This window comes from Tyto alba, unplaced genomic scaffold (assembly GCF_018691265.1).
Source record: "Tyto alba isolate M040663 unplaced genomic scaffold, T.alba_DEE_v4.0 Super-Scaffold_17, whole genome shotgun sequence".
Classification (NCBI taxonomy): Eukaryota; Metazoa; Chordata; class Aves; order Strigiformes; family Tytonidae; genus Tyto; species Tyto alba.
Genome location: NW_024881279.1, coordinates 19,807,195 through 19,829,653, shown reverse-complemented (window position 1 = coordinate 19,829,653; position 22,459 = coordinate 19,807,195). Strand labels below are relative to the sequence as shown.

At 40.7% G+C, this 22,459-nt stretch overlaps 1 protein-coding gene across 4 annotated transcripts in view; it reads right to left on the bottom strand.

Moving 5' to 3' along the window:
- Nucleotides 1–2,107: 2,107 nt before the first annotated feature.
- RANBP17 (RAN binding protein 17) overlaps nucleotides 2,108–22,459 on the bottom strand; it is a 162,817-nt gene continuing 142,465 nt past the window's right edge. For all 4 annotated transcript variants that reach the window (XM_042790059.1, XM_042790060.1, XM_032992712.2 and 1 more), the window contains 3 exons: nucleotides 9,506–9,604; nucleotides 5,670–5,797; nucleotides 2,108–2,670 (listed from right to left, as the gene is read on the bottom strand). In XM_042790059.1, the coding sequence (XP_042645993.1) occupies nucleotides 2,574–2,670; nucleotides 5,670–5,797; nucleotides 9,506–9,604 (324 nt within the window). In that variant the 3' untranslated portion in view covers nucleotides 2,108–2,573. The remainder of the gene's footprint in view (nucleotides 2,671–5,669; nucleotides 5,798–9,505; nucleotides 9,605–22,459) is intronic.

Below are 22,459 nucleotides of genomic sequence, written 5' to 3'. Positions count from 1 at the left end.
CATACTACAATAAAACATTAACAAGTCTAAGGAATTATTTTGTAAGGTGTGCACATATGGGTGGCTCGGGCTCTTCAAAGCTGCCTGATGCAAGCAGGGCAAGGTATTAAAACTTCCTATTTTCCCCAGAAAGCTGCCTTTGCCTGGTCTAGCAAGCAGAGCCTGGCTGGTGGAAGGTTGCTCCAGGGGTGGTTTGCTCTCCCTCGCAGAGGGGCAGACGCTTACCTGAGGATTCAGCAGTGGGTGCTTTTCACTGGGATGATACAAAATGCATTTGGGGGAGAACGAGACCTATCTCGCAGCCCCAAGTTGTTTGCATTGCCAGACAGGCTCGTATCGGATTCTTGCAATGAAATCACTCAGAGCCCGAGCGCCATCTCCTTTCTGACATTTCCCATTCCATTGTTTCCGCTTTTTTTTTAAAGGGGAAAAAAAAAATTCCAACCCCCTTAAGGCAATTATGTCTTTTTAAAAAATGAATAAGGCATTACACGTGCTTTGTAAACACACAAGGAAATTCTGGGCTGTACCCACTTTGACAGTGCCCTTTTAAAAAGCTGACAGCAAAGACTCTCAACAAAGAATCTGGAGTCATAAACCACACTCTCTATTTGCTATGCTATCCATTTCCTAACCTAAAAGCGAGTGTATTTATACGACCAGCTACTCTAAATAAGTTCCTGTTGTCAATTGTTAACCAAGGTCGACGCGCTGTTCGAACACACGTCTCGAGTTTGCCCAGTTTATAAGATGCTCCTTAGAGTCTCACTTGTAACGGGGGACGTGTTAGCAGGGAAATTTCCGACGCGCGCTGGAGCGCTCTGGGCAGTCAGCAGCCATGAACTGAAGCAAGGCCTAAAGCCCGCGCGCCGAGTTAGGGGGCACACGGCCTCGGCTCTGCGGCTTTTAAAATCCACCTCAGCAGCACAGATTTCAGTTTCCTTTAAGGAGCAAAGTGGAAAGTTAACCACCGTACTAATTCGTGCGTGTTTGATGCGCTGATGATGGTCATACGCACACACAAACCTCGGCACGCAGCATTGGGCCGCGGGTAGAAACACCCCAAATCTGCAGCAATTTAGTAACCTCAATTGATTATTTTCTCAAGTCCTCAGCACTCTTGGAAATCAGACCCTTTGGCTGCAGATTAAATACTTTCTCCAGCTGAGCTTAAATGTAAACAGAAAACTCCTTAACAAAATTACTTCCTTTCAGATTTAGTTCCTGCAATTTAAAAATGTGCGGAAAAGAAACAGTTGCAAAGAAAGAACTGGAAAAAAGCTCTAAGAAATACAGGTATGAACTTTTCCTCCCTGTTGGCCACAATTAAAAATTCCGATTCTTATCTAAACAGTGGTGAAATATTACTAAATACACAAATGTGAGCAAGCATAAAAACACATGAAATCAATTATTTACGTAAGAAGAAAAAGAAAACCCCAACCCAATTAAAGCCCAATACCAATAGTTTGTAATTGCACATAATAGCTTTTCTACATTATAAACTAATTGGCTTACTGCTTAAATATTTCTAATTTTCGTTAGATCTTGCTTCAATTCATTTGTGCATCTCCTCAGCCACACAGTACCTCCTGCCCACCGCAGCACGACACGAATTGGGCCCCACAACCCGGGGCAGCGAGCCCGAGCTGTGGGCTGGAGGAGGGATTTTGCTCTGGTACACACCGAACTCTGCAGCCTCTGAGAGGCGAGGACAAATCTGCTGAACTGGCTGGTTCAGATGCATGCGTTCATCTTCATTGTGCCACACGCCGTTTAAGTACGGGCCATAAGTCTCTGTAACTATCTGCTTTCTTTTTTAAGTAGTGGTGGATAGATTTTATTCCTTTCAAACAGTGTTTCAACAACTTTATTTTCTTTTGTGTTTTTTTTCAGTTTCCAAAGACCTGGAAAATGTGTACTTGTGAAATGAAAATATCATCAGTACTTCATTAAGGCTTGCTCCATCATCTATTTTTTTTATTACATGCAACATTCTCAATTTTCTTGCTCTACTTATAGCCTAAAATGCTCATTTTTAGTCTCCTACTTCGCTGTCCACATGGTTATTAACGGCCAGTGTTGAAAATAAATATGTAACATTTTGTAGAAAAATAGTAATTTTATTATTTCAAAAAGATGTCATATAAAATTTGTACTGGCTTTCATCTCATTTTCAAACAAATATGACCTCAGAGTGAGCTTGGAGTTTTTAACTGATGTTATTTACTGTTATGTGTAGAACTGAGAATCATTAACTGATACAAGTTTAGAAGGAATGCATATTTATTTTGTTCTTTGGTTAAGTACTGTTTCTACACCATTTCATAAAGATAAAACGACAGGATAATAAATTTTGATAAGAAAGGATGAAAACGTTCTTCAAACTAAGGCCGATTTTCCACTGTTTTCACTGTTATAAATCCTTACATTTAGGTCAGAGATATAAAAAGGCAGAAGATATCTTAAAAAAATAGTTTTCACAAGTGTCAAAAATCTATCTAACAATAAAACAGGGTCTCAAAACTTTCAGAGTTGGTTTATTAGTCAGTGCTCTGCTTCTAAAGTCACTGTCAACTCATCATATCCGAACTGCTGGGATCCGAGCCCCCTTCGCTGCGCAGAGCTTCAGCCACATCTCTTCGAAAGACTGACATATTCTGAGTGAACCTGGGAAAAAAAGAACACCCAAATGTTTGGTTAACGGAGACCTGCTTTTTGAGAGATGTACTTCAAGAACTGTAAAAAGAATAACTATAACGTAAAGTATAAATTGAAAGGAAACCAGAGGAAAAGTCACAAACAAAACCACTAGGTGCCCTCAAAAAACAGTCCTATAAAATAAGAATGAGCAGACAACCATGTACGGGCAGCATTACGAACTCAGCCTACCAACAGTGTGAAACATTTTACAGGTCAGCTGGGAAATGAATGCAAGGAGAAACCCCTCCATCTCACGCCTCCCAGAGCTCCGGCGAAGGGCTCTTTGGGACACGTCCCGATGGTCGCCAAGGCCAGGCTCTCTCAGACCTGCCTTCCTCCCTCACGAGTGGTGCCAGAGTCCCACCTGTCTCTCAGCCAAAGGTGGTGCCATCACCCATCTGGCACGGAATGGATTCCCAACAGCACTGCCCAGCAGTTCCCTACTGGCAGGTGCGGGATGTGAAGCCTGTCCGGTGGCATCACACCTGAGGCTGAATGACGGCTCCGACTCGGCCTGTGTGACGGCCCAAATCTGAGCTACTCCCTTGGTGCATCCTTACCTGAACTGGAAGAGTTTGATTGCCATTTATTACATCTCATGCACGTCTTTAAAAAAAACGGAACAACCCAAAACCCATACAAAAAAAAAAAAATTTAAATGCCAGACATACATTACACCCTGCCTTGAGGGTTTTTCAAACACTCCGTTGTTTGTTTGTTGGCTCAGCGCTGTTTGCTTTGATTGTGTCAGACTTTGCTGGCTCACTATAGCGAAGCTAATAAAGTTTCCCAAAGAACGGCTCCTTAGGGCTCCTTCCTGCAAAGGACTGGGTGGGCAGGTGCTTGCAAAACTGATGGCATCTCAGCAAAGGTCTCTTTGCAGGACCAGGGGTAATAATCCTTCCTTCCTGCCTCCACTGTACTGTACTTTATGGGCATGTCTAGCAGCAGTGTGGTAAACTGGGGCTTGCTGTGTGTGGAAATACAGGATGCAATTATGAGTTTATTCTTTATTCTATTCATAAGTTTTTATATTTGTGCTTATTTCCTTACTAATGGAAATTGATTTCTGCTCGATTTTAAACAATCACAGTTAAAAGAAGACTCTTGCTCCACAGAATAAACCCGAGAAAGATTACAAATCAAGAGCTGAAAACAGAAAAGCCATCGTATTAACTCATGCTGCTTGTTGGGGAAGTGATGGCTTGAGAGTCTTCCCAAGTTAGACAGGCGGATGCTACTGAGACAGACGAGCTGCTCGTTCGACCAAATTATCTCTATCCCCCTCACACCTGCACCCATCCCTCCCTGCCTGCACTTCCACAAAAGCACTCCGAGAGCTTCCGCACCACTGCCTATCGGAGAGTACTCCACGGCGCTTCGAGAGGAAAATCCCTTATAAATCCGCCGAGATTTGAATCTAGCGTTTGCCAATTCTCGTGTTTGCTGGCAGCCCGGGTGATGGAAGCCTCTGCCCAGGCCCTGAGCAGGGAGAGCGAGCGCTGCACCGAGGCTGGACCAGCCGGCCGCCCGCCTCTGTCCTTCAGGGCTGCGGTCCTCAGCGCCAGGCAGCTCACAGAAAATGCACATCAAAGTACGTTCTTCTCAGAAAACAATGTTCTCTTAAGGACTTCTTGCCTTCCATAAATATAAATAGATACGGAACTAAGAAGCTATCTAGTTATAAGAAAGAGTTTTCCTTTGTTTTTTTTTTTTTGTTTTTTGTTTTTTTTTTTTTTTTTTATTTTTTTTTTTTTTTTTAAATCCTGAAGGACTGTTGAGTCAAATGAATCCCCTTGGCATTTACAGCTCTAAGGTCAGACTACATCCTACAGCCTGCCACTGTCAGCTCAGGTTTTCTTTGTTTTAGCAGGCATTCTCCTCCTTCCTGGTGGCTCTTTGCCTTTTCCCCAGGTTTTCTGCTGATCCACAATACAAGTTACACAGAAAATCTGTCTGATTTATTAGTGCCATGGATGTGATCTCTGTGCTTCTCTGGATTTGCTTCCAAATTCCCCCGTCTCTGGCTATCATCCAGAGTCAGGCCATAAGGAACTTACACCTTTAGTACCAGAATTTAATAGGAAAATTAAAGAAAATTGTGGGCACCATAATTAACACAAAAGTATTTAAGAATTAAACAAGTTCAACATAATTTTCATATTAACAAACAGAGAAGAAGTCAAGAGAAATAAAATCACCAAATGATTTATAGCCATGACTTTTCTCCAAGCCCTTTTCCAGTTTGTTTCAGGCTTTCCAAGAAGTTCCACAGTCTGGACTTTGATTGTGTTTCTGTACTTTCAAGGTTTGCTTTGGTGCACATGGAAGAGAAAATGCAGCTAGCTAGTAACAAAACATCAGTGTGAACATTAAATGCAGACAAACTCACCAATTCTTTTGTGATGGTTTCTATTCTATTTTTCACATGAGGGTAAGATTGGATGAATTTGTGATCCATGTTAAAAAAAATAAATTCTCGCCCCATTTATCTACAATGTGTAAGTGGCCCTACTGGATCCCTTCTCATTCTGCCATTCCACAAGCGGTTGCTTGACCCCAAAGCCAGCAAGAAAAGGGTCTGGCAGAGCAACAGCACTGTTGGAGGCTGAAGCAAGTCTTTTATCAGAGGCGTTTTAAGGTTGGAAAAAGGAAGCTCTGAGGCTCACCTGCTGAAACGAGGCAGTTTTTCCAAAGTGAGAAAGCAGCAGCTACAGCCTGGCAAACACTTGACTTTGGGATTAAATTAGGAAATACATTTCTGACCAAGAAAATACATAATTATCAAATGTTCAGGCTCTAACTGTTAAGTCTAGGGATTAATTTTTTGTTAGGATATTATCTTTCTTTCAAAAGGAACTGAAGTTTAAGGCTACCTGGAGTATTTCCTATGTTGTAATTTTTTCCAGTTAAAGTTTACGTTTGCTTTTTATTTTTTTCAGCTTACTTATGTGTTATGAACTTACCTGTCTCTGTTCTTTACCAAAAGGTTTTGCTCGACTCCTTCCATAAGATTTCTGAAGCACTGGTGAAGGGCTTCACGTTTGTTGTCAGGCTGGCTGGTTATCAAGGTTGCCCTTAGTTCACTGAAGTACTATGACAGCAAAACAGAGAATATTAAAAATGAGGTTTGGAAATTTAAACTCAGAGTTACTCACCTACACCTGGAGCACTCTTGAGCACTTGCTGCCCTCTGGGAGAGGGGTCTGGGTATCAGCTGTACATCGTGACTGACGTTTACTGCTAACTGGTGATGTGACACTTTACCAGCAGGTGTTGGCCACCTAACCAGCTCCAATACAGAAAGCCACCTAACAGAAGTGGTAGAAACATCCTTGACAACTTCTCAAGTCTTTTCAGAATGGTGCAAATTTGCGCACTTTGTTGTGGGTGCTAATCACTTCAGTGCTGCGATGAGTCAGACTCACCTTAGAAGTTAAGTAATCTATATGATTTTCTATATTACTATTCCCATTATATTCTGGCAGGTCCATAGACTGGTTAAAATAGAGGTTTTTATCACCTTAGGAAAATTTTGGTTTAGTCTAGAAATACGGAACAGGAGGAGACCTCTAGTGTTATCCACTACCCTACTACTACAGCCACGCAAGTCATATAATCCTGTTTAGTCTTTATTATATTGGCTGTGTCAGTCAAAGTCTTATGGCCTTGGGCGTAAGCACATCCATGCTATAAGCACTGATACAGTCAATTATTCAGAGGAGAATGAACCATTCTGATGAACCTGTGCCCAAGTACCTGGCAAAGTTTCTGAGCAGTCTGATATTGCAGTCAAGAGGAATATTGCAGGTAATCCCCAAACTGCAGGTGCATAAGAAGATAACTTGTTAAAGGTAGGCTGAAAATCAGTTTTTAGTATGTAAAATTCAGTAGACTTTTGAAGTTAATGTAACATGTAGGGTGTCATATAGAGTGTCAGAAAGCAAAAAAGTCTGGAATTTGTTTGCCAGATGTAAAAAAAAATCTGTAACAGGTTTAAACCTGTTTAAACCTTAAACAAAGCTCAAATTAAACACACATCTTTTCCATCAAAATTACAGCTCCTCTGTACACATGAAAAAATATGGGATAACAAAAGAAAATGTAGTGAAACCATAACACTAATGCTAAGCCCTGACAATTTAATAGGATTATAGGAAGTGTTTGCTTTAATGTCTGCTTGGCTAATTACTTGCCCTCAATCCAGTTCCTCTCAAACCAGAAACATCCTGTATGACGTATCTTTGCTGACCACTGCAGGAGTACTGGAAGTGAAGGCAGCAGCTGATCAAATAGCTGAGTCCCAAACTACTTAGGAACTCAAGACTGAAAATCATCTGGGAGCTGGTGTAAAAGATGATGTATCTGCCTGCAACAAACACGTTCCCAGAAGCGCTGTCTCAAGGTGACACATGTAGAGTTCAATGTAGAGAAGGCCACAACCGGGACATCCTGTCCAGCATCCACAAGTTGTTTTTAGAAAAGAGGCATTCCAAGAACAACTTCAGTCAGCCCCATAATGGAAAGTATTAACCGCATCCTCCAGTAACAGCAAGGAGTAACATCTCTGCCTCCCATTAGTGAGTACAGCAGCCCACAGCATCACTGCTCCAACGCTACGGAGCCGCGCTGCGCCCCGGGGTGTCCAGGGCTTCTCTGCAACAGCTCCACTCGTGCCTGTTCACTTGAGTGCCTGTGTTCGTTGGCTGGAGGACAACAGCAAGGAGGAGACGTGGTTGCTGCATTATGAGGATACGGAGGGCTTTTTCTGCCAACCTCTTCAGCCTAGGATTTAAATTAAACTTGCTGCTGCACTTCAATATGGAAACAATGTCAGGAGCCAAGTGCAACCATTCCCTTTCGTAACAAGCTGATGCTGTCTCCAAAGATTTAGCATTGTTTTAGGGTGTACTCTGAACAGGACTCTCATTTTGGCATAATTACCCCTATTGGTGCAAGCGTTTATAAATTCCAGTTTTTCTGAGTCCCTAAGTAAACCTGATGACTTGCCTTTGAGAGGAATTGCAGAGGCAAAGAAGATCTCATTAAAACAAAAGAAGGGAACAAGCTGTAAAACATGGTAAATGCATGCTTGCTATCTCAGGAACTGTAGAGACAGAGACCCTACCTGAAATAAAGGAACCCATTTCCAATAAATAAACCAGCAGTGCACTGAAATGAGCCAAGAAAAGATGACTTTTACAGCCATATATAAGTACTTGTCCTACTTTTTCTGAGCATGAAATAAATAACCTTGATGCGAAAGGGGCAATACAAATATTGTAAATTCTATTTCCTGTTCTCTACCCTTCCAAAAGAAATAAGACTTGTTCGTAAGTAAAGGTGCTTGTACATATCCATGTCTGCTAAGCAAAACACATAATCATTAGAACTAGTCTAATTTCAGCAAAAAGAATATTCTGCCAGTCACAAATTCATTCCTTATGATTTACAGCTCCATGGTTTTATCTTCAAGTGAAATATTTAATTTCTTCTTATACTGAAGCATCAAAACCACATAATTAATATGTAGTCAGGCTAATACTTAAACACTATAAATCAGAAGCATTATATAAACAAAAGTGTCGTCTTGAACAAGATTGGGAATGCACAAAACTACTTATTTCCCACTTTTATAATGATGCAGTGACTCAGAGCAGATAGAAAATGATTAGTTTTCTTCCCAAAGTAGGAAATATTGCTTCCATCTGTAAAGTATAATATTGTGATGTCATAAAGTTTTCCTAAACACTGAATTTGCCCTTATTCCCTCTCAATCATTTTAAAAGAACTGCTCTCTCTTATAGAGCTTGGATTTAAATCACAATAACACACCAAGAAGATGAATGACAGTGCTATTGGATATGGCTAAAATTGGATCCTTCAGCACAGGTGAATGATGAGACAGCGCTTCTCTTCTTGATATATTTTCTTCTTCTATTAGTTTCCTTCCATAGCTGGGATTTCAGTTTGAATTTTAATGTATGCGGTTGCTGCTAATCTTAGTGTCTTATTTTTTTCCAGCACCCTCTTATTGTATAGACAATTCATTCTCCAAAGCAGTAATACACTGAGGCTTGTGACTGCCCAAGAGATAAAGCAATTCAGAATAAAGTTAGAGCTGGCTCTGAAGTATGGCGAATACAACAGGTCAATATCTTTGGAAACAATGCCTTGCCATACAAAAAATGCACACATTTAGATCAACTCTCATTCGTTTACTCAGATGGTTTCCATTTCAGACAATATTGTCTCTTTTAAGTCACCAGGGAAACATGATGGGTATATCCAAATTCATAGTTTCAGATTTTATTGAAAGGGCAAATTGCAGAGTATTTCCTGGTTTACAGAATCTGCCACGGACGTACACAATCCAAATTGCAATCAATGCAAGTACTTAAGTGTAAGCGCATGGATAATACTCCCCAAAGCTAGTTGTTCCTGTGAAACCTTTCAGAAAAAGAAATTGGTTAACTATTTTTCTAGGAAGCAATTTTTCTGATGTGATTTCCACTGTGTTCTTGTTTCATATTTCTATCTAAAAGCCAGATAAGCTTGCATAATTACTGTTCATGCTTAATTCTGGAAAGTTGGGTATAAAAGTTGTGGCAAAGGTTTGAGAGGATTTTTCATCAAAATGAAGGCAATCAGCTGAACCCTACTCTACTCCTAATGTGAGCATACCCCAAAAAAGAGACAGGGGATTTGAACGGCAACAAGCAGCTTTGTTCTACATGAAATAATCATTTCAAGTATTTGGGCGTGTGAAGAGTGAATCTGTTAGAATTTCTTTAACACTCACTTTCTCATTGAGAAGTATAAGTCCAAGAAGCGGTCTTGACACAGACCACTGGTTTCTGCAGTCTTCAAAAATGATGGTGTTCATTAGGATTGACATCATCTGAAAGAAAATTCAGATAGTTTACATGAATATGGATACTCTTGTTATGCAGTGTGATGTGGTGAGAAGGAAAAATTAACGAAACCTTTACTAACCATGCTGAAATCACTGAGATTTCATGTATGAGCATGGTATTACAAAAGTCAACCTTCCAAACAAGTATTTCTATACCTAAAGCTACTAGGTGAAGAAAGTTAAAGAAAACGAATGTCAACGCTTGGCTCTAAAGAAAAAGTTGAAGTTAAAACAAGTATGAATCGAGATTTAGAGCTGTGTCAATTTAAGGTACGGGCTTTGACTTTACTACAGGGATTTGCCTCACTGTCACACTACTTCTAGGAGAGCAATACACATGTGGCCAGTAATCTCTTACTTTCAGATTAATCCCTGGCTGCTTTTCAAGATTCTGGTTTTCCTTCATTCACCTTTCTTTGCGTATGACACCGTAAGGCATCTGAAGGGAACGCTCCCTATTTTGATGAAGGCAATCATGATTACAGTAAGGAGTCTATCAATCTATACCACTTCCATCGCAGTCACAAATCCAGTAAGATTTTAGACATTTTACTTCACTTCTGTGACTTACTTTATGGAGTTCTACAGCAGGGATAAAGCCACTTCATCAACTTTATAAAGCACTGAGATCTATCAACTCATACAATTAAGTTCCATTGGCACCCAAACAGAAGCTACATAATTCACTTTGCTCGTTGGTTGGCATGTAACCAGAGCCTTCAGCTAATGCCACATCGAGTATTCTCCCTCTGAGGCCTCTTTCTGGTCTTGCTGTGCTTCTATACCTCTGGTTTGTGTAGCTAGGAAGGGCAGGACTTATTTTAGAGACTGGCACAATTTTTGTAAAAAGAAATCACAAAATAACTATAGAATCCATTTAAAGATAAACCACTTTAAGATATCCTTGAGATACGTTAGTTCAAAATGCCAAAGGCCACAACATATACAAACCTAAAAACATTACTCAGAGATTAAACAGAGTGAAAATTTGTAAAATGTCACCAGTAAATAGCTTGACTCACATTTATAAAATATCTACACCCTAAAACCAAACATAGAGGAAGTAGAAAATCATTAAATCCTTTCTTCTAGGCCAATGAGTAGCTATGAGCAGGGTCTCCAGAGAGCTGCCACACTGCAAACTATCCTGTAATAACTGACCAAGGCAAAGTCAAACAGCATGTTTCACTAAATGAAAAGGATGAATCCTAGCACTACAAATCACCTGGAACAGAGATATCCACAAATTGTTTGAGCATTCAGGTTAGGAACATATGGTCTGGCATGAGAAAGGCCAATTCTTCACTTGACTCCACAGTTCATGTATCAGGCAAACTGTTTTCCATGACTTATAGGACAAAACCAGTTCTATACCTCTTTGGAACCAACACAAACAATTCAAAACCTCTGCACGAGCACTAATAGGGGCTTGTTTTCCAAACGTGAAGAATAATTGCAACTTCTTGTAATTCATTCATTGCCAGGTTTTCATCTCCATAGCTTGTAACGAAGCCAGCTGTTAGGACAGAAGCATTTTTTAAGCAATTAAACAAACTCACTCAAGCTGTGATTTAGTCAGAGCACCATGACTAACATACCCATATTTCTTAGAAAAAGTGCTCTGCATGTAGAGAGACTTTCAATGTGATGCTTAATCTCAAAAGGGCACGCTCAGAGCCAAGTTCACAACTCACCCAGAGGGAAAGGGCCACCTCTTCAAACGCCAGCTTTATCAAACAACTCATGTGGATGTCTTTAAGGTCTCTAGCCCAGAATTGCTACTGAATTGCAAATGAACTGCAAAGCAAGTATTTTAGGAAAGTTTTTGTTCTAAATACGGAAGACTACCGAAATGTCCAGAATTCACCTGGGAAACACTTATTTTTCTCTGTGCATAAGTAGTACAGTCAGTACTGAAATAAGCAAGGATTATGATGAATGTTACAATTCATAAAAACAAAGCCAATATGAAGCAATCTACGTAACAGTAACTATTGTGCGTTTTGATAATGCCCAACCAGGACAGGAAATAGTGAAAGCCTCCCTCCCACTTGCGAGCTTTTCCTCTGACAGGATTCTGCTGTCAAACAGTTTTAATTCCACTTCTGACTCCAGGACTGATGAGAAAGAACCTTTTTAGAAATCATCAGCTGTGCAGGGAACAGACTTAGCTAGGTCTTGTACCTGGATATGTTTATCTCTGTTTTCTTTATGGGTCAACCCATTCCCTTCAGCTAAACCAGACAGTTACAACACCGCCAAGCACTAATGCTTTCACACAAAGTTGCCTCTGTTCAAAGGAAGTGCTGGGACTAGTGGTACCGCTGCACTAATATGAACAAGGTTGTAACATCTGCCCGTGAGTGCTCTGGAACAGTGATTAATGCTTCTCGTGAAGTTATGTAAGTTTATTACTTGCAGAGGTGGACAATTTGGGATCCTATTGTGTTGCCTTTGCAGATGTCTGAGACATCCCACTTCTTGCAAAGATTAAAAAGAAAAAAAAAAAAATCAAAGTGTATGGCTTGGCACTAAAAGTTGCATGCATAGAATTGGGGCAAACCTATCTGTCATACCAAAACCTCTGCTGGAAGTTGTCGGGAGTGCATTATGGCACAGGCGGAAGACAATCATCAATTACTGAATGTAATTCCACCAACATGAAGGGTACCAAAATCTGTAACAGCCTTTAACTTCCTTTTCTTGTATTCTGTATTTTTCTCTCATAACTATTGCTGCTGCTTTGCTGTACTCCACAGCTTTCGTTTCCTGTGCTACTTCTGCATGAGCCTACAGCAAGCTGTTTGCATTCCAGATCCTTCTTTGTTTTACAGTGCTGCTGACACACTCCAAGAGGGATTGCACGGCAAACAAGCGCTAGGAGACCACCCCTGCTGGAATGAACTTCTGTCTAAGGGAGGCAGCCTGCACAGATTCATCTGCAAGGCAATAGAGCTCGTCTAGACAAGGCTCGCGCTACTTTATAATGAAGCTTTGCCTCAGCAAACAGCCATGTACCAGACTTTAACTCTTTCTTGGGCAGAGGTATCAGGCTTTCATTTAATTTCACTAATTCTCCCTCTCCCACCACCTCTCTACTAATTTCACATAATATAGAACAGCTTCTTCCTACATTGACAAGTGACATTTGCAGCCTCCTCCTTCAGGCCTCATGATTTGACTCTGTTGTCATCAGGAGAAACAGGCCGACCCATGCAGGAAAGAATTTCTAGATACTTGACACACAGCTCCATATATATGCCCATTTTTGTTGCTCCCGTGCCTTCCTCAGGTCATGAAGGGACTGCAACTCATTCAGTTGAAGGAGGCTCTGAAATAATGTGCCGCCTTCTTTGTATTTCATTTGCTGACAGGCATTTGCATATATTTGTATTTATGGTGGCAATGTGTACAGAAACGATAACTGCAATTTTCTGAAGATGAGATCTTGCCCACTAACATCTCCAAATGGGGAGATCAGTGCAGTTACGTGGCCGGCACCGCTGCCCCAGCGCGACCCTGCTCGGTCCCAGGCCATCAGCTGGACCCAGGTACACGAGCAAGCGTTCAGCAGCCAACAGCAGCAGCACTAGCTGCATTCCTATTTCATTTCTTTTGAGAACTGCAGAGCATTTCCCAGATGTTAGTTAGCTTCAGCGTGTGCCACTGAGATACATCGGCATTACCATCAATTTTACGGAGGGGCTGATTGAGGAGCAAAGTCTGTAGGCAAAGCCCCAGGGATACAGACTGAGCCTGGGGCACCCCCTCAGCTCCTCCCAGCCACCACCCGACCTTGGCCACGCTCTTGCTAGAGACCTGCAGTCCCTCTCACTGGGCAGCAGAAGCAGCTGGTGGGGTTCAGGTGGACTTGCGCGTATTTAGCATGCAGGTGTCAGAGGGAAAGCCATGCTGTGGCACCCCCTCCTCGCTCCACCTTTGCCAGAAGTCTCATCCTCTAACTGGAGATCACAAAAGCAACTCCATGTCAAAACAACAGAGCACACAAGCAGAATTGATCAGGCATACAGATTTTTTTGTTTTCTAGGTGGAAAATACCCTATTGGTAGAAACGGAAACATTTTGCCTCAGCAAAATGACTTCTCAGATCATAGCACAGCAGCGCTGTAGCAGCCAGGGCAGCTGCCCGAGGCGCGGGGCACTCAAGTCCCCACTCTGACCCAGGCAGAAAAGAAGGTCTCAAAGTGGGGAGAGACATTAAGAAGGAAGGGGGTGGAGGAACAGATAATCTATTTTCTATTTAGTTCAAAACAGCAACCTCGCCTCCGTTCTCTTATCTTAAGCATAGGGCATCACTTTATCTGGTTCAATAATGTTTCTCCTGACACATTTGTTCTTTACAAAAGGAACTATTGACAGAACTGGCAAGAATAAAGAACTGTTCTTTCAATAAATTAATTCTTCAGAGCTTCTCTTCCTTCAGAGCCTCTTTCCTTCTTGGGTGGAGGAGGAAAATGACAGTCAAGATAACCCTCATTATGAAAACTTTTTCTAAAGGAAGCTGGAAAAGAAGCTGGCTTTCCATTAAAAAGGCTTTTTTTGCTACTCCACGTTAGCAATAGAGAGCACTTGCGTCACTGCAGGTCCTGTAACTCATTTCTCTCGCCCATATGTTGGGATGAATATTTTATTCTGCTGCAACTAATCACATTTTAACATAAAGAACATTATATTAACAGCAGAGACAGAAGTATGTATTCCTTTACAAAGGATTTGGAATGGTCAAGAACATGCACGGCTTTTCACCAAACACTTGGCTGGTAATAACACTCATTTTTTCCATTCAGATCTGAAAAAGATTCAAATTTTTTCATTGTTTAGCATACGAAATTTGGTAGGTTTTTATAGCTCTAGCTTCAGACAGTCTGCTCTTAATTTAGGAGCTGTGATTACTAATTTAAATGTCCTTTGGAGTTCTCAGTTCTTTCACCATCAATTCTTCCTATATCAATAAATGGATCATCATTTACTAATAATACTAGGAGGATTTAAATGCTCCAAGATTATTAAATACCTTAAATTTTAATCTGTTGTTTTAAAATATTTATTTTACTAAAAAGCCTAACTTTCAAATTTATATTTTCCACGTTCAAAGATAAAATTTCCAGATGAAATAAGAAAACTAAAGCCTTTATTTATTATCAAAGTGAGAACCAGCCCATTATCCCCGAACTAAGAATCTTTAACTGTCAGAAACAGCAAATCAGTTGAGACTTGCAGTATGTAATAGTTTAAGAATCATGTGTCTTGTCCCCCTGCATTATGAAATTACATTAGACCAACAAAGAGCTTTAAACAAGTTGTTCTGGAGCAGCAGAGGCACGGAGGGCTGGTGCTGCGGCTGACGGGGGCAGCCTCGACCTCCAGCACCGAATAATGGGCCGAGTTAGAGTACAGCAGCTCTCCTTCCAGACACCATCTCAACTCTCTGCCACCCAGTTGCTGATTTTCATTACACGTATGGGAAGAAGGGAGGAGTTGTGGAAGGAGGGAGGGTGCAGACAGAAAACACAGGCAGTCCATGAAACCAGGCTAACACAACCACAGAGCTCTTTCAACAGCCTTTCTGCTCTGAGCCTTCCAAGCTCCCCTCAGGCCAAGCTCTTCTTTCAGCCTGTATAGGCTAGATTTCCTCAGATCTGTTTGCAGAATACAGCATTTCAGCCTGTTTATATGTACTTCCACTATATCTATTTAAATAAATAACTAAAATGTCCTGATTCAACAGCTGAAGCTTAAAATTGTGAGGGACCCAACCTTGTATCTTCATTTGGAACAGTTCAATCTGGTCTGGCCTTTTTGTTTCCTTTTATGAAAAATTAAGGTATAAATGGCTGAAAACAATCCAATCCTGGTGTTAGGACAAGGTATCTGGGTGACACACTGCATACTATAAACTAGTATATGCCTGAAGCTGATGGACCAAAAGACGATTTAAGGGTATCCCTACCAATCATACATTATATCCTGCTGGGAGAGTCTTTTCTCCCAGTGTTCAGAAGGGATGGAAAAGTGATGGCTATAGATGTGAAAAAGGAACAGTTATGGGGAGCACGGAGCTTGGCATTTTCCTGCATATGTCTTTAGAACTGGCCAAAGGGCTGAGTATGGGAGATTCACTTGAAGCAGGTCCAAATCATGAGCCAGCAGAAATAATCATAAAAAAAGATTGTACTAACTTATGTCAAACCTGACATTGTATCTGAATGAGAAACATGAGCACATACTCAGAAGGATACATTTAGGATGATAGCTTAATGCTAACGACAAGCAATATGCCCATTAAATTTACTACACCAGATCCATCGCAGTTTTCTATTTTTCCACCGTTAAAATAAACTGTCGTATGTTAATAGCACAATAACATAGGCCAGTAGCGCAAAGTGGATTTTTCAAAGCTGAGGCTTACTTTCATAATTCCCTACCTTTGGCCGGTAGTGAACTGCCTTTCAAACAGTTGACAGGATCACAAAGCAGATGTTTGTGCTACGTGAGGGAGTAGCTGCAACAGAGCTGGAGAGCACAGGCAGCAGCTACCTCCTGCACATGAGCTGTTCACACTGAAAGATTTTGCCCTACACTAGCACGCTTCCAAACAGCAATTTTAGCATCTTCCCTCTAATTTGAGGGCATATTCTAACAGGACAGAACGTGTTCTTTTCAAATTACAGTTGCATCTGAATTTTTTATGCGAAGGACTATAATACTCTGGGGTCCAGCCTCACCTACCAGACCCGGGTCCATCCATCCTAAGTCAGACCACGCTCCTGGGTGCGCTGGCATCCCTCAGGGATGGAGAAGAGCTGCCAGCTGGCTGCTATAGACTCACCTGTCACCGCCAGCAGTCTCACGGGTTGGAGCAGTTTTGCCTAGTCTAAAGGGTCAGCTACATTAAATACTGGAAGCGGAACAGTTAACTGCAGCAACACTGAAAATGCCTGATGAATGAAATACCTCCTCCTTCTGCAGGGAGGAGGGGATACATTTCATTAATTATTACCTTCCAGGGTGTGCTGACTTGCTTCTGCCTGTGCTGAATTTCATGTAAACCCTCTGTTGAATGTCACATACTCATACGCTGCCTGAAGTGCTAGATTTTGTATTTGGATATCTGGTGTAGCTGACAGATGTTTACAAACTCATGTATCTGCACAGCTTCTTTTTGCCTATCCATCTGTGCTCCCTGGTAGACAGCAAATTATTCCACCTCAGGCTGGAATAATTTAAGATTGTGACATCAACCCTTAATCTGCATGTTTTAGCTGGTATCATTCAGAGATTTTCAGTTACAGATACTAGAGTGTAATTTTAAATTAACTTAGACTGTTTATTTAAGATTCAGCCATTTTTAAACAAGTGGCTGTAACTATACAGCATTACAGCTGTTTCTAAAGATGACAGAACTGTGATTAACTGAGACTTCTGGAATGTACAGCCTGCCATAATTTGTAACACAAACTTCAGGGTGGTTTGGTGTAGGAGAGAGCTGAGCTCTTTAAAAATCTTATAAAAAATTAATACATATTTCCCTCTGCTTTTAGCAGCATATGAAGAAGCTGCTAGGTTCAGGTCTTCGTAAACCCAGTTAGTCCTCTCTCAGAAGAAGATCCTTAAACAGTTTTTCCAGTCCACATGGTGAGAGCCCCTCCCTTTGCTGCACAGCCAGCACTCCTATCTGAGAGGTGACACAGGATGAAGTTGGTGTCTACTACAAACATCTCTGGCCAAATGATAGTTACAGATACTTAGTCCTCTTGGAGGAGAGAACAGCAGTTTCACCTACCCCAGCGCATTCCAGCAAGAGTCTGTCTTCAGGAATGCAAATGGTCCTATATCTAAATCTTTCCGTCTGTCCCTGAACTGACACTAGGACTTACACCGTGCATCTTTAAATTCCTCAAACTTGAACCATCACTCAAACCATCTCTTCTTCGGCTCCTGAGAAAGCGACCGGTGCCTTCCCTTGCATCCAGTGCTGGGAGGTGATGCACAAAAGCATCTGGGATCTTGTGTTGCACCAGGATCTCAGCACAGGAATTGGGATCTTTGCCTGCTGGATCATTAGTTTTCTGACATCGCTATTACAGGAAGGCCTTCCAAAATGCCAGTCAAGCGCCCAGGGAAGACTAGGTCAGAAAATACTATTACTGGAAAAATAAAAGAATGCAATCCAAAACCAATTTGAGGCTAATCTCAAACTTAACCTACAGAAATGTTCCAGAAATATAAAAAACTGCATACAGAGGGAAAGCTGAGCATGAGATCAGCTCTAAAGCCTTCGGCCAAGGAACTTCAGGCGCACTGAGTGTGTGCTTATACCTGAATCTGAACCAGACTCACGGTGACACTGAGGGGAAGTGTGCCCAGAGCAACCCTTATGGACGCAAACACCACACGCCAAGGAGCTGGGCTTAAGTTTGCCCTCACCTTCAAGTCAAGTCCAGCCTAGCATCTATCACATCATCCACCTGGTCTTGCAGCAACACTAAGAGATTTGTAGGTCTCTTTTACAAGAGCCCTGATGTTGCTTGCCATAAGGCAGCTGGGATTTGCAGGCAGCTTGAGCGTAGGCTCAAACCATGTGGATGTCTGCCAGAAGCAGGCCCAGAGGCAACCCCCACACAGCAACAGTAACCAGTAGTACAGAGAAAATTAGAACCAGGGTAATTATTTTACCCATATTTACCTTAGTTTAGCACTGTTAAGGAGATCATCAGCAGGGACAGGGAGGCAGGCTGGGCTTTTAAACCACACCTTGAGGAAAATCAGGGTATAAGAAACCCAGAAGCTTGGCTCTAACCACTATTCAAGGATGGTCCGTGGAGTAAAGTGACCTACTCCACTCCACTGGAGCCGAGCAGTTTACTAGCATAGAACTTAAAAAGCCTAATCCAAGTATTAATTACTGACTACCTAACAGATTTCAAGCCTCTTCTGTTTTCAAACTGTTCATAAATTGATTCTAATTTCTTCTGTGGAACAATTAAAAGTAGTTTTGTTATCCCGATGAACTGAACTGTAACCAAAGCTATTACAAATAAACATAAAAGACAGATGATAAAGATGGTAATAAGCATATTGCTACTGTGTCCTGAATAGTCACCAACACTTCTTAGTGAATATCATCTTTCACAACAACAACAAAGGATAAGAGCACAAGGCTATTTCATGCAGTCATCAAAACAAAATGCACTGAATATTATATTTCATACTAAATACATTACCCTGGCAGTTTGACACTCAACATTTCAATAGATATTGCGTCTCTCTAACATTCTGCCTGAATTTCTGCAGATGGACTTTTAAGTATCAATGGAAGATTACTTTACTTGTCATGCTAAAAAGATTTTAAAGAATGGTTGCACACACTTCATTTTAAATTTTTTTTTTATTTCTTTTTTTTTTTTTTTAAAGGGAAATGAATCATAAATTTGGAAACATGGTTACACTGAAAGGTCAAATCCCATGTTGTGTAGTAGTCCTTTGTGTGTACTGCTCTCTCAATAGCTAATGCGTCTTGTCTGATGTGCCCAGCAAAGCATTGGGAGGATTTGCTCAAGTTAAACTAAGCTAACCTAAGGTATGCTAAAATAAGTTGAGATAAAGTAACAGCATTCCCAAATCTCATAAATCTGTTGTGTTTTTTTTTTTTTTAGAAGTATTTTATATTATTTTTAAACTGTGCTGGTTCCTGGAGACATGTAAATACACAAGGATCTCAATTTTCAGTAAAAAAACCCCAAACAAATAAACAGAATAAAAAAAGCCCCAACAAACTAAGTTTCTGGACCTCACAATTTCAGAAGACACCCTCAGCACACAAATATCTCTCAGGATCGCAAACAAAGAAAAATGTCAGCAATTTATTAGCCTGCAAAAAGTGTGGATTTTGAGGTTCAATCCCAGAATCCTGAAATCAGAAACCTGCCAAGATTAAGCGGGACATGTATTTAGCGTATGCCAGTCATTAGAAAGTTTCTGGCAACAAACCAGCCCTTTGCACCTGACGCATTCCTTTCCATTTGCTCAAAATGGGCACCGACGAGGTCAGAACGCTGCAGCCACTGCCTCATCAAGCACCGGATCTCTATACAAGCATCATCTCAGCTGCTGTAAGCTTCAGTGGGGCACTGCTATCGTATACAGCGGCAATTAAGCATCCATAGAAATTGCTGCTATTCTAGAATTTAAAATTTCGGGTTACTGATTTATTTATTTATTTTAAAATGGGGGCAGGGGAAGGTGTTTGTTCACTGAAAGCGAGTTTCATTACTCACGTGGCAAATCTGCCAGTAGCAGATCATGGAATGGATTGTTACCTTTCCCTATCCATTTTGTAAAGATATTGCTTTCTTTCCAGACTGCAAGCATCACTTCTAACTGGATTTTGAATTATAATGTGAACTTTACAAAATTATTGGTGCTATTCATATCGCTAGTTAGATTCTACGGAATGGCAGTATATTTTGCCCTTCCCCAAACCAGAACCTCTTAGTGTTTCATATAAAACAACCACGGCCAGTAGAAATCGAACATTTCCAAGTAATGTAAAGTATTACATTGCACTGAGTAAACAAGGAATAAAGCATTTTTATACTTCTCCTTAAACTTATTTGCTTTTTGAAAATATTTATGCAGCACAGAAAACATGGGGTTATTGAGAAATACAGCCAGTTCCTCTTCTTTAATTGAAACATTTATGCTTTTTGTTCTGCTAGCAAAAAGCAATAGATGGTAATAATGAAAGATAAATATACAAGAAACTTATAGATATGATTGTAAAACAACATCATCCTAATGCTTTCATTTAATTACCTTGAAATGTATTCTATTTAATATTCATTACTCAAAAGCCAATTTAAAAGAGAAAGAGGTGAAGGGACTTATTCAGAAAGACGAACTGTCATTCACTGCAATAGTTATCTAATATACAGAAGTTAATAAAGCAGATTAATCTACAAGTCCCTTTAAGCCATCACTGAGTTTAGAACAACTGCCTCTTTGACCTCTAACCCTCCCGCTGTGCACCAGTAGCAGGTGCCAGCTGCACTAAAATTATGGCTGACGCGTTTTAAGGCAAAGTCTTTTCTTACTTTGCTTCTGACCAGCAGCTGACCCTGTAGGAACGATTGTTTCATGTGCTGGCCTAAAGGCTACATAAACCAGTAACTGATAAACAAAAGCATACATACACCAGCTGCCTAGCCCGAGGGTGCACATCCAACACTGACACCTCTAGCAGTTTGTGCTGCAAGCCGAATCGCCGCTTTTTGTTTCCATACATGAATTCTGTACAATACTTGTTACTTCGCGGAACTAAACTTCTCTCCATCCCCGAAACTGTTTGTGTGAACTGTAGCACAGCTTGGATGATTAAGAGGAGATTCCCAATTTGATTAAGCACCATTATTAAGAGCGTGAAATCTTCAGATACATCACTAATGATGATGTATTTTAACATTAAAAGTCTTAAAATTAAATTACTCGATTCACATGACGACGAATCACAACAAGGCTTTAAACAAAACAGAATTAGAAAAGACACTAAGCTCATTAATTTTTTTGATTTCTTAATTGACAGCACTCATGGTAGCGATAGCTATACATTTAGCAATATACTTGAGACCGAGGCCGCTGTTGCCTTTATATATGTTCAGTAAGAAGGATGTGTAAAAGAGAAGTGACCTAGTTTTCATTAAGATAAGATGGCTTTGACATAGTTATTTTGCTGATACAAATTACACAACCACAAAAACAATCAGAGTAATGATTAAATGCAGTTATGTACATGGGAGACTACTAGTGCAAATGTTAACATATTTAAATGGGTTCCCTTCATTAAAAAAATTATATATGATATTAAACCATCAATCAAATCAAAACACTAGAGTCTAAACGTATTGTCACTGGTTAAAATAAATGACTTTGAGACTGAATTTTGGCTCACTCAATATGGTGCCTTTTCTGTTGCTTAGCCACCCAAGTCTCTGCTGGCTTGGGCTACAGCTGGTATTTCTCCATCCCTTTCAATTAATAAAGAAAGTTATGATAGTATTGGATAACATTTTTAAATAGTGCTAAGAGGCTGAAAACAGATGTCCCAGTGAAAATCCCTCTCACTGCTGTATCAAACCTTTCAAGGCGCAAGCTGGCAAAAGCTGAGCACTCTGGTCTTGATTCAGCTGAGCCTTTATACATTTAATTTTAAGCAGAAGAACAACTGCACCTGTGGGTTTGATCTGCTCTTAGCATTAAGCATATGCTCACATGTGTGGCTCAAGATGCTCAGGTACTCAACATCTTGCACAACCACCTCCCGTCAGTACAATTCAGATTTCTTTTTGTGATATGCTTAGATGCAAGTGCTTCTGCATGGGCCATGAAGCATGCATTATAAACACATCCCCTCTTCAGGTTATTATTCCAATTACTGTGCATAACTCCACACTAGCTGTATATGGCACTGAGGTTTATCCGAAAAACAAAACCATCACTGATTTTACTACATAAAAGGGAAAACAAGGATGTAGCAATTTATAGTATGTTTTTATTTTAGTAATGCCACTTGTTTTTTCATTGCAACTGGCATCTTTACTTTCTTTTTTACATTTGTTATGCAGTGCTGCTTCACTTAGTGCATCTTCGTCACCGGGTGAAGTTCTAAGTCACGAGCACTCAGCTCCAATGAGCAGCAGCCTGGTGAGACTTTATTTATCACCGTTACAGCACACCTCCTCCTCCTACCGCAGTCCTGGCCATCCTGTCCTTGCTCTCTGTTTCAGCACTGCCACACTCAGAGTCACCCACGCCCTCGAAGTC